Raw genomic sequence first — 18409 nt, forward strand, 5'->3', positions numbered from 1 at the left:
CCACAGCCCAACACAGATCCAGGTGATCCACTGCCAGATCCAAATGTCCTTGAGTCAACGGCTCTGCAAGATCTAGCTGATCCTCTGCCAGGTCTGTCTGTCCTTGAGCCTCAGCTGGATCAGTTCGTTTTTGAGTCAACGGTTGTGCAGGATCTAGCTGATGAAATGGCGGATGTGTATGTCTTTGAGTCTCAGCTGGATAAGTCCATCCTTGAGTCGACGGTTCTGCAGGATTCAGCTGATCCAATGCCAGATCTGTTCGTCCTTGAGCCTCAGCTGGATCAGTTCATCTCTAAGTCGATGGCTATGCAGGATCCAGCTAATCCTCAGCCAGATCCAATCGTCCTTGAGCCGACAGCTCTGCAGGATTCGGCTGATCTTTCAGAAGATCTGCAGCCTGGTTCATCTGACCCTAAACGAGATCCAGATGCTTCAAAGATGACACCTGTTGAAGGACGATCTGGCATTCTGCCAGTGGGTCTGCAGGATCCAGCTGTACCTCAGGCGGGTCCAACTTGATCAAGATTCAGATGAAGATGATTCTCTTCCAGGTCCATCTGGTCTTGAGCCAGCAGCTCCAAAATATCCAGCTGCTTCCAAGCACAGACGAATCGGAGATGGAACCAGTTTCAGAGCAGCCTGTTTCACCGATCCAACTCCTGGTGAGTCTTTTTCCACTTGTTACCTTTTCTTGTTCCTACACTGATTGTTTCTTATCTGTTGGTAAATGTAAATGATAAATCTACTCTTGACCAAGTAGTATTATTTTCCTGATTGACTTTTTAAAGAAATGTTGTTGTAAAGTAATTGATTATCCTGCTGTTTTATTTTCAGACTCAGCATTAGTCTGAAACACTGTCCATATTTAGTCTCCTTGTTTCTGATGTGAACAGGATGTGTGTATTTATTCAAACAAAAAAGCTATTGGACTTCATGTAAAACTGTGACTCTCATATATTAACATGTTCCTTTGGTGCATTTTTGCAGTTCCATTTGATGAAATTTACGAAGTGGGAAGGAAGCTCGGAGAAGGAGGCTTCGGCGCTGTGTACGAAGGGGTTTACAAGCTTCTACGTGAACAGGTCGCCATCAAATTCGTCCCTAAGAGACAAAGGGACCGGTTTATTGAAATTGTAAGTTGTCAAAACCTAACGTGTATATTTAAATACAAAAAATATATATATTTTGAATACAAGTGAGAGCTGATATTGAACTCCTAATTACTGAACTCTCTTTTCTCTAGCCTGGTTGTTCCAAGCCGCTGTTTGTGGAAGTGGCTCTGAACCTGCTCCTGAAGCGACCACCATTAAGCCCTTACATCTTGCACATGCTGGAGTGGTTCGAAGAGAAGGATCGATACATCCTGATCCTGGAGCGTCCGCAACCCTGCAAGGACCTGCTCAAATTCATGCTTAACGACATGCAGCTACTGGATGAAGCAAAGACACGTAGCCTGATGTGCCAAGTGGTGATGGCAGCCAAACACTGTCTCGAACGAGGTGTCTTCCACCGCGACATCAAGTTAAATAACATGCTGATCAATACAGAGACGAACCAAGTCAAACTGATTGACTTTGGCTGCGGTGACCTCGTGAAACCAGGCTACCTGGGTGGTTTTGCAGGTGAGTTGGCTTTTTGTGTTCCTGTTGCAGTGAGACTGAGATGTCAGTTTCTTGTTTAGTGATGCTGCTGACTTTTACAGTATAAACTAATTTTTGTTTAACCTAAATATCTCTTGCTTACAGGAGGAGTCTGCCCACCAGAGTACTACAGGGAATTAAGATATGAGGCAGGGTCAACGACCGTCTGGTCTCTAGGCTTTATGATGTACTCAATGGTGTACAAACGTCAACCCTTTAGATGTCTAGAAGACCTGATGGAATGCAACCTGAAGTTTAGGCGCACAATATCCACAGGTGAGAGAGAACAATTAACTACCATTAACACATGACAGTAATATTGTTAAACAGACGTGCTACATATTTCAACATTAATTTCATATATGACTATGTGCACATGTCGTATGGACATAAAGGATGTAGTGTACGTGACTAACCAATGCTTTTGGGAAAACTTGTACAGAATTGCAGGATTTGATATGCCGCTGCATGGCTCTTGACCCAACTGAGAGACCAACAGTAGACGAGATCCTACAGCATGAATGGTTTCAGCAGGGACAAATGACAGGAGAAGCTCAGGATTAGGTAGTGTAACTTTGGAGGGAAGGCAGAGGATGACAGAAATCACGCAGGTCCAAGCAGTGCTGCCATGAGCTTCAACTTCCCTTTACATCAGTATTTTAGCAGATGCTCCAAATCGGCCCCACTGAGGAAGATTTGCCAAACTATTCAGTATGGATCGATAGATAGCAAAAAAATATATGTAATATATGTGACCCTGGACCACAAAATCAGTCATAAGTGTACATTTCTCGACATTTAGATTTATACATCATCTGAAAGCTGAATAAATAAGCTTTCCGTTGATGTATGGTTTGTTAGGACAATATTTGGCCGAGATACAAATATTTGAAAATCTGGAATCAGAACTGAGGGGAAATTATAAATAGGAGCAGAATTATCCTAATTAATATATTCAAATTATTGGGTGGGTGGAGATATATTTATTTAATAAAAAATGAAAAAAAATATTTTGTGTAAATGTTTATTTTGTTACTTTGTGTTGTCAGTTACTCACACACACACATTTTATGAATAGGGACATTGCATAGACTTCTGTTATTATTATAAAGAGCCTTTACAGATGTTATTCAGTGTTGGGGTAATGCATTACAAGTAATGTGAATTACGTAATCAGATTACTTCTTTCAAGTAGCTAGGTAAGTAATGCATTACTTTTTAACTAGCAAGAAAATATCTGAGTTATTTCAAATGAGTAATGCCAATTACTTTTTTCCCATTTATTGACTGACAGCTCGCCTGTCCCCATGCTGAAAGAATTCAGGATGTTACTTTAGTTCTAGAATAAATGCTAACATGCATTCATTCATCTCACTCCCCAAAAAAAAAAAAAGAAACAGATTTATGTATTCCTCAAAAGGAATAAAAACAGTGAAATGCAACTCAGAATATGAAGCAAATCTGCAATAATTAAATGTTAAATAATACAAATATCCTTTATGTATTTAATCACATTTTATTAACCAGTGTCTTTGCTGCTGACCTTTGATGATCCAATTCAGCTGCACTAATGAGCAAAAATTACTCAAGATAAACTAATATTTGTTCTTCTTTTCTTTTTCTTCCATTACTTTTAAAAGTAACTTTCCCCAACACTGGATGTTATTATAGATACTATATATATAACCTAACTCTAACATAAGATACAATTAAAAACTAAATTAAAGCTGTAATCAGCGTTGAAAGGGTTGCACCCAGGCTCACCGCCACCCGGTGGCTTTAGGAAAACAGCGAACGGTGAGCAATATGGATTTAAAGTGGTAAATATAGTAGGAATATTTCAAAGTCATTTATATGTGCCAAACTTCCTGCTGCCAGCCAGTGGCACTATGACTATAACTGGATATTGGCATATAGATGTCTTCAAGCCAGGACTTTGATCAAACATATGAAGTTTGGTGCAGATTAAACATTGTATGTTTGAGTTAGTATAAAACTTGACATATCCTGTTGCCAACAAGTGGCGCGATTATATCTGAATATTGGCCTTCAGATGTGTTCAGGCCAGGACTCTTATCAAACATGAAGTTTGTGGCAGATCAGACATTGTATGGCTGAGTTACAACAACTTCCTCTTACATGGTGAAACATTGAACTTTGAACAGACACGCCCTTTAAAGAAAACTTAAGATTTTCGCAATTCAAAATCGCAAAGGCCTTTAGATTAGACTGACCAAATATAACGTTGATGTCATGAAATCTCTATGAGGTGTTTGTTAGAGCATAAAACATGTAACTTCCTGTTGCCAGCAGGTGGCGCTATGATTATAACTGAATATGGTCATGGGCATGTGTTCAGGACAAGACTCTTATTGGACATTGTATGCCTGAATTGTAACAACTTCCTGTTTCATGGCAAAACATCGAAGTTTGTCAGGCCGCCACGGACACGTCCTTCAATGAAAACTTAAGATCTTCGTCATTTAACGTCACAAAGAGCTTTAGATTACACTGACCAAATTTGGTGTTGATCTGTTTAAATCTCTAGGGGGAGTTCGTTAAAATACAACACCTGAAAATAGCCAAAATGGCACAAAACTTGCAAAATAACAGACTTCCTGTTGGGTTTCGGTCTTTGTACTGGGGGACTTTTTTGTAGGTATTGGTCTGTTACATGTGTTTCCCGAATTTCGTACATGTATGTGAAACAGAGCTCGAGGGGCACCTTGTTAAAATTTTATAGGTGGCGCTATTGAGCCATTTTGCCATACCCACTTCTGAAACCCATATCCAAACCTTTTTAATAAGTTTTCAAGCATGTTTAAGCCCTCAAAAATGCGATTCATTTTGGAGAAGCAACTGAGTAACTCCAATAGGGTCCCCGCACCATCTGTGTTTAGGCCTTAAAAAGATTTACTTTTTTAATAGTTTTTACAAATAAGGATGTCCCCAATAGGAGGGTTTGCCAGATTTAGCATAATTCTGAATATAAATTTGTGCCCAATGGTTAAGTAGGTGTAAATAGACACAAACACACATTTTTGTTAAAATGTTAAGCCATTTGTGTGTAAATAACAGCTAACATTTAGTTATGCTAAAAAAAAATGCACAAAAAAGGCTCTTTTAAAAAGTGCCTGTAAAAGACAGCTGAGCCAGTGGAAGTAGTTAGAGGGTGGAGTAACACAAAGATTTTTTGGCAGCCCTGGTCTTTTTTTTTTTTTTAAGTGTATGAAAAGAGCAGTCTTTTTATGTCCTGCAGAAAAAAGAAAGTCATACAGATTTGGAAAGATGTGAAGGTAAGTAAATACATTTTAATTTTTGGGTGAATGATCCTTTTAACGATCCCTTGTGTTTTTACCATATTGTTAGATTGGAGTGATTCCCTCAATGGAATAAGCTGGGAATAAAGCTGTTCGGCTGCTTACCAGATGACCTCTGTACCAGCACCAGGTTTTTTTCCCCACTTCCACAAAAAATCATCTGGTACAGTATATTAATAACAATCTATATACTGTGCAGCAACTTCTGTTCAATAAAAAATACACAGCAAACCCTGTTTGTATTTTTCTGTCTCCTCATGGAGGTTCTTCAGCTGGTCAGGAGTGACAGATGCATCTGTCTCATATGGGCTGCAGTCGGTTTCTCCACTGTATGTGTGTGATGCGCCGGTAGGTCTTCTTAGCTCCCTTCCTCTGCAACTCAGCATGCCACACATAACCACAATACAACAACTGAACCGATGAAGATTAGAAAAGGGTTAGTTGAACTGGAAATTGTGAAAAAGGTTATAATCACTGATGTCAGCTCTCACGTGTTCAGCGTCAGATACGTGCTTTGGGGCTCATAGGATTTTTAGAGCAGCTCAGGATTCATGATCGGCACAAATGAGTGTATATTTTCTATTTGACTGGACCATTATGGCAGATGATAGGCCTGTGTGCGCAGTCAGCATTGCAACTTACAGAGGACCCTATGAAATCCATTTAATTTTTTCCTGAATTCCATTTTATTTGTTTCCAAATTCTATTTTTCCATTTAAATTTTTCTGGATCCCGTTTTTTGCGTTTAAAATTTTCTAGACTCTGTTTTAATGGTTACATTTAAAAAATGCAATAATGAAAAAGCATGTCTAATTAATTGAAATTATGAAACTTACACAATTTAACAGCAATTTATTAAAAGGCCCTATAAAATATGTTTTTTTTTTATTTTACCAAATTCAGTTTTATTTTTATAAAATTCTGTTTTTAACAAATTCTGTTAACAAATGTAATATTTAAAAGCATCTCTAATTAAGAGAAAATTTTATTTAAAAAAATAATAATTATTTTATTTATTTCTTTTTTCAGAAATACTGTTGTATTTTTTAGAATAAAATACGCATTTTCATGCACCTTGAACCTTTATAAAATCAGCTTTTATAAAAGGACTTCCTATGATATCTTAATAAAAATATATATTTACAGTAAAACAAATGTGTTCTACAACAAGTGACGTGTTAACCTATAGATCAATTTTTAATTATCTGTAATTTTGTGATTTGCAACTGCTTGATGTACAACTGTAGACAATCAAGTGATATATTATGTACTTATTAATTATATTACTAATATACTTAAATATGATATACTGATATACTTTTCTTTTTACATAAACAGTAAACAATCTGACGTCTTGGTAAATTACCTTAGAGTTAAAATTAGGTTGCTATATAATTAAAACCTCTTAAAAGGTAAATACAGTAAGGATCTGTTCTGAAAACAAACAGTAAAGTTTTCAAAATTTGTAATGAAAATAATAAAAATGGCTTTCAAGAGGATTTCAAACTCAAATAATGCCCATGCAATAATGTCTGAAAGTTTTTTGTGTTTTCAGGCGATAGGTTTTTGAGAAACAGCTCAGAAATGTAAGTCATAATAAAATTTGTTGTTTTAAAGTTGAATCTTTTCGATGAATCAGTTCACAAATGATTAACAAGTCAAACAGATATACTGTAAACCAGTTATAATCGATAACAAGTAAAAAAAAAAGCCTGAAAACAGCAAAAATAGGCCATCTTAGTTATTGTCTCAGTTATTGATTGTAGTGAAAATTACCTCAGGACTTCAGTATGACTACTGTAATGTATTCATCAGCAGATTTTGTATGTTGTAAGGTACTACTTTTGTCTTGGCAGAAGCTTTAAGATAACGTACAAATAATTTGTGTTTTCACCTGGTACTTGATCAAACTGTTGAAAAAACACCTCTTTTCTCTGCAGAAAAATACAAGCATAGTTCAAATGTTATTTTAATGATCAAAAGGATAAAATATGACAGTACTTCAACAGGCAGTGCTGAAGTGTCGACTGCATGTGAATGAGAGCGGTGTGTCTTTTGTTCACACATTTCAGGACATGAGAGTCCTCCCTGTCCATTTCTTTACCATTTACTATACAGAAAGGAATACAATGTGTGCTTCATGCAAATAGTCTCTCTCTCTCTCCTCCTCCTCTTTCGCTCAACCTTCATTCTCAGTTGCAATGAAATATCGTTGGGTCTGTAATGGACACTGACTCTAAAGAGAATGGAAATACAGGCATGAGTGGAATATAGATTAGAGAGTAAAGCATATCCTTCAGCGAGACCATGAAAAAGCTGTGACATCGGCTCTAGAGGGGCATTTAAAGAAAAGATTGGAAAAGAGAGGGAAGGGGCAGATGGAAGTGTCACCTTGAGGAGAAGCAGAAAGAGGGAGGGGGAGTCAACCAGCGCCAACACTTTTCTCTCTCGACACATAACACTGCGCCTTTCTTCCCAAAGAAAAAACATACACTGCATTAAGCCAGTGATGTCCTTTAAGGAATCATCTTCAAAACGGCTCTATCAGCAGCACGTGTGACTGTATCTAGTTAATTATCATAAACAAAAATGTCAAAAAATCCCTCAGCTTGTAAAAACGAGTAAACAAACAAAAGTGACATTTTCAGTAATACATTTACAAAGAGCATTTTAGCAAGTTGCCAACAATATGTTACTGTAGGCTCTTGGTATTAAGATGCGTTTTGGATCAAAAGTAGACGAGGAAAACGCGTTCCTGTTTTGTCTCTTTTGTCCAGTTTTGACCACTTTCCTCATTTCTTTGATGGGACGGTCTATTGTTGGTTGTTTTCTGATCTTTCTACAATATTTTTGCGAAATAAGCCTACTTATGAACATGAAAGGAGACACTGGAAAATAATATGGAGAGCAGCAGTGTTTTTCTGCTCTAAGGTTGTGTGTCAACCAAAGCATTTTTTCTGAAGCTAGCATATTTTTTCAATTGTTTTCAATGGGTGTGCCGCGTTTTTTAAAGGCCAGGAGCGCTGACCTTTTCTTTTCTGGCCGCTGAAAGTTAAAGAGTGTTCAAGTAAAACGCAGCGTTCATTACTGCAAAACTTGTGTTTGAATTAGGACATTGTGCTTTTTACACTACGAAAGCAAACCTCTGGAAGTGGTTGAAAAAAACATTTGAAAAAATAAGCTCAAAACATTTGAGACCAGTTAAACCTGTGTTTAATAACGTCTGAGTGTAACTGAATCGACAAAAACGCTTGTTAATACCAAGTGCAAACATCGTGTTATGCACAAAAATACATAATGTAACAGATGAAAAAAATATAAGTATAATCAATATTAGAAAACTAGTACACTGTGTCCTAATTACATGTGATGTGAAAGAATCAATCAAATTCACTTTTACATGTTGTTTGAACATTAATGTTGTGCAAATCATTCGTGATCCAGCTTCACCTACAGCAGAAGTGAGTAAAAGGGTTTTTATTGAGTCTTTGCGATACTAATAATGTGCTAGTTAGCAAGTTTAGTAGCTAAACGCTGCTAAATTAAACAGGCTCGTCACTCCACAGAGAGAAGAGAGGGGCGGGGCGAGCAGAGCTCATTAACATTTAAAGCAATTTCGGCCAGAACAGGATGATTTTTGTAGAGATGATTTTGGCAAGGTAAAAAGGGTGTTGTTTTACACTACCATTGAGAATTTTTAACCAAAGTATATTATAGACTTTTCATTAAGACCCTAAAGAATCATATCAACTTGGAAAATGGGCATCCGATGACCCCTTTAATTTATTTTCAAGATCTGAGGTAAACTTCTGGTTATGCATAAATTCCTATGGTAGATTTTTTTTTATGGAAAAGTTTGCTTTGAATGATCATGGCACGTGTTGCAAAAGTGGAGGTTTTTAGGGCATTAGGGCTGTCACTAATGATTATTTTGATAATCGAGTAATCGGTTGATTATTTGAACAATTAATCGAGTAATCGGATAGTTATAATACATTTTTTGAGGTAATGAAAATATACCCAAGCAAACAGTAGCCTTTAAAATTACTTAAAATATTACAATGAGGTAGTAATAATAATTGGTTCAAATAAGTATTGAGAGCAAGTAATCATACACTATAAAATAAAATCTGTAAAATTTACAGTAAAAAAACGGCAGCTGTGGTTGCCAGAATTTTACAGTAAAAATGTGGTAGCAACGTTTTAAGTTTTGATGGTTGTAACTTAAATTTACATTTAAATACTGTTATTTAATTAGCTGATATAATGTTAATGTACCAACCTGTTGAAATACTGAAATCTGTTGTGTAGCAGGTGCTGATGAGAAGTCACATGATGAACCAAAGCCCATCACAAGCAGCCTTTAAATAATAATAAACATTAGTTTAACAACATTAGATGTAACATACTACTAGGGTTGTCAAAAGGTATCGAGTTCGGTACTTTCGGTACTAAAATTTTAAAAACGTCCATTTCCCGCTCACATTTGAGCACTGTTGAGCAGATTTTTAAACATCGCTGATTGGCCACAGTGTTCACGCGCTCAACAGACATGACTGTGATTGGCTACAATGATAAGCGCTTCAGGCTCCTCACTGAGCGCTCACACATAAGCACAATGGTGAGCGGGAAATTGACGTTTTTAAAATCTCAGTACCAAAAGTACCGAACGCGGTACCTTTTGACAACTCTACATACAATCCTAATGTACAAAACCGATTAGAAAAAACTAAGAAGAAATGGTTATTTCAATAAAAAAACATAAAATTAAAAAAAATGTAACAGGGAATTCTGGGAATGTCAGTTTATGGTTATTCTCAGTGAATGTTAAGGGGTTTTTTTGTTTGTTTGTTTGTTTTTTTTCACTTCTGAAAACTGTATACTACTATAAAAGTACATGCAATGTTACAGTTATGGTACCATTTTTCACGGTTTCACAGTTCACGGTCATTTTTACAGTGCATGGTTTTACTGAACAAAACTGTGACGATACATAATGTATTATAACCAATAGAACTTATGTACATTATGGATTATATCAGAGGGCACCAATGGCCTGATGACTGTTTTTACTCTTTACTGCATGATCTAATCCTTTGTTAATATTGGCTAAACAACATTTAATTCAAATGTCCACTTAATCTTTAATATTTGGCCACTTCTTTATGACTACAGCCACTGTAATTTCTTAAATATGTGGACATTAAAACGTGTAAACTCAGAGTAAGGGTTTAAACTTTTATCTTAAAATCACGATGAGCAGTTAGCATATTGAGAAAGATACTGATGTATTTTCCTTTGTTTGCGTAGGTTTATAAATGATTTACCTTACAAATCTGATGAAATGGCACACATTGCGTTCCCAGAAGAAACACTATAATAAACCCAAGCTCACAGTAACATGCAGAGGTGCAGTTTAAGACTCTTCACATATGTAAATAATAACAGTTTGTGTGGAGCAGCATTAACTGTGAACTGAGCTGCTCTGACACACACATACGTAACCTACACACATGCAAATAATTAAACCTGCATCACATATATTCATTTAATTACTATTCTCAATAGCATTATTCTTTGTCATGATTTTTAAGTAGGCTTAGTATATTATGCAGCCTAGGAAAACGATCCAGTATTGCGCTTCATGGAATCTCGTGCGTGGAATGCGCCACTTCTGGTATTTTGACGATTACTCGACACGGGCAAATTGTAATCAAGGATTTTTTTAAAATCAAGGAATTGTGACAGCCCTAGTTAGCATGCAGACATTTCTGTCACTCTAGTCTAGCAGGCTTCATGTATGTCCATTGTGTCCACAAGTGAACCAAGTAATGAAGCTGGAATATTCCTTGTGCAAAACAAACAGAACTAGATGTTTGCAGTGCTTCTTACTGCCAGTCTTGATTTTCCTTGTTTTTTTCACTTGTTCACTTGCATTGTTTTCATTTTCTTCATTATTTTTAAACCCATTTACAACTTTCACACATTCATTGCATCCCTCATATACTCTCGTTCAAATTTCACTCATTCATCCATTGCACTTCCAGCTCTCGACATTCATTTATTTATTCCCATGCCTCGTTTCTACTCATCCAAGTCGATCCCTGCTGCTGCTCTGTTCTTCATCTCCACAGGATTAAGTGTCTAAACTAAGTGTGTTTGTTGAGGCCTTCTATTAGAAAGCATGTATTGATCTGAGCAGCTGTGTCTGATCATTCAGGGCAGGCAGGTGTCTCTTGAGTGTAGTGTAGCTGCAGTTTATAGGAGGGATCGAAATCATCTCAGTAGGGGATTTTACCTGAGATACAGCCTTAAAGGAGTAGCATGTAATTTAGTGTTACAATACTTTCTCTCACTGTTTAATTTAGAGGGATTGGGGAGCCTGATTTATGTACTTAACTTCTTATACAAGCCATTTATTACATCTATAAACATTTACCCTTTTTACAACAATAATCAAATTCGATATCTAACTCCTCGTGTACACTGAATTAAAATAATATACAAAAATAATATCAGATTTGATATTTGCCTTGGTGTTAAATGTATTTTCAGAGAATACCATGGTGTTACCACAAGTCCAGTGTCCAGAAACCACATCCAAATAACCGTGGTCCTTTTTTGTTAGCACAGGAAAACACACACATACATTTCTGCCAACTGTGGCCGGATCTGCACTGAAATATGTCTGCGCACTATAAACACCAGAATCCAATATTTGTAGCCACCCACAGTCTAAGAGAGAGAGGTTAGGCTGAGGTAAAAGCAAAGCTGCTCTGTGGTATTGTGGCATGAAACCTCGGCTGATTTCACGCAGAGCTTAACCGCTTTGACCATGTAATAGAGTGGAGAAAAGAACAAAATAATCCTTCTCCCCCTCTCGCCATCCCTCCGTCCCTCTTGACCAAGAATCAGTGTTCCTCTCGGAGCAATCACAGGCTCTGAGCGAGCAGGCTGGTATTATTGGGTGATACAAGGTTAAAACCGTGTCTTGCTGGCTTTTGTGGTACCATAATGCACCTAAAAAACAACATTTTTAGAGCTGTAGTCACAAAGATACTGTGCGTTTTAGTTTCTCTGACAATTAGGACATGATTTATAGCAGTAATTATGAAATAGCATGTCAACCCTCATGAGGTTTTTCTACCTCATAAACTAGCTGTTTTTGGAAAGTAATTGCTTATTAATTATTATTTGTAAGACAGGTGACGAATACACAAAGTAGCATTATAACAGAACTTATAACACACTCAAATGTATCTAGTATGATAAAACAGTGCTGCTTTACCTCACATACGCATGACAGGAAGGAGCAGAAGCGCATGACTGTGGCGTAATAAAAGCTCCGCTGCTTTCGAACTGTGTCTCGCGTTCGTCCTTAATTTGCAATCGCCTTGTTTCGCTTCCAAAAATTTCAGCGCTACCCTGCTTCACACTACAGTGACCTTAATAAATCTCAGACGAATTGCATCAGCTGTGAAGATGAAGACTACAACTCTCATGAATCCACACTCAATCATGGTTTCATCAAACTACGCCTTTGGTTCTTTGTCTGTTTTGAATATGCGCCCTCTAGTGGCAAAAACTTGCATATTGTGCCTTTAAACAAGTCTGAAGTTATTATCTGGACTCTAAACCTGACCACGTTAGATAAGAGAGTCTGTTTTAATGGTTTTAAAGGGTTTCGAGGCACTAGAAAGGCTAAGAGACCACGTAAACCAACTAAATACCAGGCTTAAGCCAGGACTGCACTCTTAGCTGCTTTAAGCAATTTTATTTTCTGATTATAGTGTATATGGGCCATTCTACAGAACTGGTGCAAACTGCTCTCCCACAACAAAAAAAAAAAACACATTTAAAAACCATTTATGTATTCAAATCCTACATGTTCCTAAGATCCTTCTATCATCTTAATATATATAAGGTCATCATTTATTTGGTAATTTCAGTTGGGAGGTGACTGTCCTGAACCCTGACTCCTAAATTTCAAATGAAAATGATATTGAAATAATTTTTGCATTTTATTCCGATGTAGTTTTTAAAAATATCTTTTTGATTTTGTAAAAATTTGAGGTAAAAATAATATTTTCTTTGCAAATGATGAAACTTTATGTAAAAAAAAAAAAGTGTCCCGCATTTTCACGTCACTACCAAAACAGTGTATATTTTAGTTCATTGGAGACTGATTTTAACTAGAGATGCACCGATTGACCGGCTAGTGATCGGAATCGGTCGATTTTTCATATGATCGACCCAGATCGGTGACCGGCCGGTCAGGCTCACATCCGCCGATCCTTTTATTGCCAACGGCGGCGCAGGCAATTACGTCACAGCTACGCGCACACTCAAGGTCTAGGGGTTAACATGTCGTTGGTGTGGAAGTTCTTTTCTGTGAGTGGAGATGACACAAAGATCACAGTTTGTAACGTTTGTAAAGCAAAAATACATCGTGGGGGAACAAGCTCAAAAACGTTCGGAACAACAAACCTAATAAGACATTTAAAACACTATCATTTAGCTGAATATGCCCAGTTTGAAAAGGGGAAAGTGGCTAAAGCTAGCGCGCCGAGTCCAAGCCAAAGCTCGTCAGCCACAAGTCAGCAGCCTGTACTATCCTTTATTGGGATGAGCAGTGAGAAGACCAAAGCAATTACGAGGAAAATTACGGAATTCATGGCCCTTGATGACCAGCCGTTCTCCATAGTCGAAGACAGAGGTTTCAGAAATTTGATGAATTACCTCAGTCCAAAATATATTATACAGAGCCGGCGGTACTTTTCCGACGTTGCCTTAGCCGAGTTGTTTAACCTTGTGTCAAAACACACACAAAGCCTGTTACAAGCCGATCCCGAAGCAGCCATAAGTTTTAAAAGTAGATATTTGTCAAGTCGGGCACTATAAGAGCAGGTGGAATGCATCGTGTTTTCAGTTTAAAGGGAAAGTTTACTTGAAAATTTCAAATTGCTTTCACTCAGCCAAAAAGTAGATTTTTCTTGTTCAGTCCAACATTGGAGAAAATTTAGTTCTCCAGCTTAGTTATTTGTTAGTAAGTTGTTAGTTATATATTTCTACATTTTTCAAGGCGCAGAGCACTTTATTTTGTAATGTTTATTGATTTCTTTGATTATAAAAATTTTCATTGGGGAAAAGAAGATTTTTGTTAGTATAACTCTACTAATGTTAGTTATATACCGGAACTCATTTTATACCCTACAACTCACTTTATTTTTTTGTTATAATTATTTAGTTGTGAGAAGATCCTGTAATGTATAATAATTCATTTTATTATAAAATAAATTTAAATGAAAAAAATACATCATATGCTTTCATTACAGTTCTTTAAAAAAAAAAAAAAAAAATCGGAATCTGCAAAAATCGGAATCGGCAGGTCACATTTACTGTAAAATCGGAAATCAGAATCGGCCAAGAAATTTGCAATCGGTGCATCTCTAATTTTAACTACACTTAGGGGTGCACTATTAATCGAATATCTAATCGTGATTACAATTACAGATGCCACAATTATGTAATCGTTCAAAGGCACAATTACAATTACAAAAAAAAAAAAAAAAATACTAACATTATTCTGCTTTCTTAAGATGTGTGGGTGTGGGTGTATTTTTCCTACAGGTTATCTTTTTAATTTTTAAATTTTTACTTTTTTTATATTTAAAGAAGAAAAATGTGGCATGCAGTTGCTTCAAACAATGGTATAAAGCTATTCAAAACATCATTCAGTGTAAATTGTGGTAATCGTAATTAATAATCACAATTACAATTTCAAGGGAATAATTGGCAATTATGATTTTTGTCATAATCGTGCAGCCCTAACTACACCCCTTCATTTATGATCAGGAACAGTGTTGCCAAGTCCGCAGTTGGGCTACTTTAACACTGTTGTCGCGCGTCATTTTTTTTATGTCTGCATGTTGAAGCGAACCCAATAACACAATATTTATCCTCTAGAATGCTAATTTTACCAGAGAAACCCTGTCAAAAAAAACTTGTATTTTACCACGCAAAACTAGTAGGACTAATTTTGGGCTAGTTTTCAGTAGCAGTTGGGCAGGTTTTGTTGTGAAAACTTGGCAACCCTGATCAGGAAATATTTATATTTATTCACTCTGTCTCATAGCTACTTGGTGAGTAAATAGGCCCCACCATTTCGAGTTAAACGGGGTTCAAAAGTATGAAAAATCAGTGTGTAACTTTAAAGAATGGGGGGGTTGTTATGCCATAAAATTGAGTTTTTATGTGTATACAACTGTTCAGGGGTGTGTTTCCCATACAACAACGTAACTCGCTGATTAACCTCTACGATGCATTGTTTTGGAAACGAACTAGCTAGTCGTGACAGTTTCCCGAACACGGTCGCATCTACGTTGTTTGAGTGGTTAAGGCTAGAAGGAATACAGCTCTAGCTACTGGGCATGTGCACATCAATCTAACATTATTTTTGTCACACTGTACAACAATAAAACTGTTTTTGTATTATAGTAAGGGCAAAGTTTAGGGTTGGGGTAGGTGTAGACGTTAAAAAAAACACAATGCAATAGGTAGAACAATTAATTTCATTGTTAGTTTCCGGTCTGAGCTGTATCCCTTCGAGCCACAACCCGTTTGAACCACATTAGTTCAACAATGTAGGGTCATTGTTAATGACGTCACCGCTATTTAACTGATTTAGATTAGAGATCTCTAAAATGCAGTTATATTGAACATGGCACCTGATGACTAGTTTACTGTTTTTTGTTCCGTGTCATTTGATGTTTGATTCATCACGGGTTCCCTCTTCCGTCATACTCCAGGGTTCCCAGGCATTTATGCACATGTGCACTAAAAAGCGTTGCTTACAGTGGAAGCTTAAAAATACATAGATTACAATGCATTTATATTTAGATCGAGTGAAAGATATAGATTGCACTGCATGCTAGCTTGCTTACTGTGCCCAAGAGCATAATTTATTGAACCTATATGTCTTACTAACAAGAAACTATGCTTCTAACCACAGGTCAAGAGCTGTAGTTCCAACCACGCACGTTTGTGATGCTGGAAATGCACCTCAGAACTGTGCTAGTAACTGTGTGCTGATAAGCATCTTTGAGCTGGACCCAAAAATACCTAAAATTATCTCTACTGTAACAGTCAAGACCAAAACACATCATCATTGTTTCAGTAGTGACAAAGGGGAACATATAATCCTTTGTTTGGTGAAAATAAACAAAATTTTGGTACAGTTACGCACATTTTTAGTATGTTAGTATGTCTTTATAGTGTTGTAGGGTGTGTCCACACTTATCATGTTTGGCTCGATTAAAACAAACTCTGATGTGATTGCTCTGTTAGTGCAGTTTAAGTGAGTGCTTTTCGAACCCTGGTGTGCACCAAACAAGTGGACTGAGACCATTAAAAATATGGGTCTCAGTCCAATTCCAAATAAACTCTGGTGCGGTTTGAATGGAATATGAATGCAACAAGGTCCAAATACTTCTAAACAAACCAAAAACATGAAGTAATGACAAGGTGCGATACTATGCAACATGATTTCATAAAGGGAACAAGCAGTGTATCCAAAACAAAATGAGCACAGGAGAATTGTGGGGCAACGAGGAGGTAAAGTGCCTTTTATGAGCGCTTTCTGAGTTTGCAGGTGGTGAAAATAAAATTATATGTACACGCAACAATGAGCACAGTTAGTCCAGCAGACAGCATTAGGTGTGTTTGACTTAAAGCGGAGCTGAGCAGATCGATTGGTGAATAGGTACTTTGATGTCATAGACCAATCGATCTGCACAGTGCCGCTTTAAATCAAACACACCTTTTGTTTGGGGTGTTCATGAGTTTTATCACAGAATATACATCATTCAACCCGACCAATCAGGTTGTGAACGTATCACTATGCCTTTAAGGTTCAGTATCTTTAGGTTTGCGTTTAAAAAAATGGCAGTGTAAATGGTAAGCGGACCAGGACCAAAAATGTATAGTTTTCCTTTATGATTTGGACCAAATGCACCAAACAAACCGAACTACAAGTGTAAACACACCCTTAATATATATGTTAAAACTGGGTAATGTGATGTGGTCACTACCAAAACATGATTGTCACTACTGAAAATGTGCAGTCACAACCGAAACATGGGATGTTTTGTCAAAAATCAAGTATATTAATTCAACTAAGATGTTATGATTGTGTTTCAATGTATATTGAAACTAATGAATCCTTAAGTTTGAAATCAGTATGAAATCAACCTTTCACCTTTTACGAAGAAAACTGGATTAAAAAAACAACAAATAAATCACACTTGAAATATTGTTAAAATTGTAATTGTTATTGATTTACCTCTAGAAACTTTATAATATATATATATATATATATATATATATATACACACACACACACATATATATACAAAGTAAATGTAAACAAAACCCTTCTTATAAATTAATATATTAATGTGTTCCGTTAGTGACAGATTTGTTGAGAGACAAATATTCCAAAGTTAATGAGAATTAACTGCACAGTTACTATAAATGTTTACCTTGGATATTATACAGTTTGCATACATAAAAAATTCTGGCACCGGTTCCATAGAATGGCCCATATTCTGCAATTATGCACGTACATTGTCATTAAAAGTGAAAATTTTGCAATATTAGTGGAATTCTGTTTATTGAAACCAGCCAGCTGTAAAAACCCTGCTGTGTAGCATATCCATATCCCCAGGTGTGTTTGCATCTGACATGTTCATTAACTACACACACACATCCATACACACTCTGCTCCCTAGCTGTACCCTTATTAGGCTCAGCAATGAAGGGTAAAATTAGGTAAAGGAGGGGTGTGGGTTATACGGAGTATAGTTCATCTCTACATGATACTTGAAGTAGCAGACCTCCTTTGTAAATTATTCTGAAGCCTTTGGAATCACGTCCAACCGTTATAATCAATGAACTTGTGTTTATTATTGACTCCAGTGCTTGTTCTCAGGAAGAAGCTGTCTTATTGTGAAAAGGGTTTATTGTTATTAGTTTGGAGTGCCCTCTGCTGGCGACTTCTAACTGCCATTTTAGACAGACAGGGGGCGCCAAAGTATTGTTTTTAAATGCAATTTGATTTCAGTTTATTTTTCTCACACACAAAGTCAATGTTATAACCTTAAGAGCTCATCTGAGTATCATTATTGAGTGGATAAGCATACAAATAAGTAAAATGACCCCACTTAGATTATTAAATGTACACTTTGTCCCAGTACACTACATCATTTCAAAGTAGGTGTTGCTGCATGAGCTAATTAAACTACACGTTCCAAGCCAAATAGCGCGGCCGCCTCCCAATTTATGAACCCATCGTGCACTGAAGCCTATGAATCATACATGAACAACGTGTAGAATTTTAGGGAAAAGACATTCCAGAGAGGTCGAAAACATTTCCAGAGCACAACACAACTA

The 18409-nt window shown here is 36.7% G+C and overlaps 1 protein-coding gene across 1 annotated transcript; it reads left to right on the plus strand.

The window, feature by feature from the left end:
* The first annotated feature begins 165 nt into the window (after window positions 1–165).
* Window positions 166–2306, plus strand: LOC127154952 (serine/threonine-protein kinase pim-3-like). Its single transcript, XM_051096836.1, has 6 exons — window positions 166–508; window positions 552–662; window positions 988–1133; window positions 1244–1622; window positions 1746–1916; window positions 2083–2306. Exons 1-6 carry the CDS (start codon window positions 166–168, stop codon window positions 2202–2204), a joined length of 1272 nt encoding a protein of 423 aa, XP_050952793.1. The 3' UTR covers window positions 2205–2306.
* The last annotated feature ends 16103 nt before the right edge of the window (window positions 2307–18409 follow it).

The sequence above is a fragment of the Labeo rohita genome, chromosome 23 (assembly GCF_022985175.1).
Source record: "Labeo rohita strain BAU-BD-2019 chromosome 23, IGBB_LRoh.1.0, whole genome shotgun sequence".
Lineage (NCBI taxonomy): Eukaryota > Metazoa > Chordata > Actinopteri > Cypriniformes > Cyprinidae > Labeo > Labeo rohita.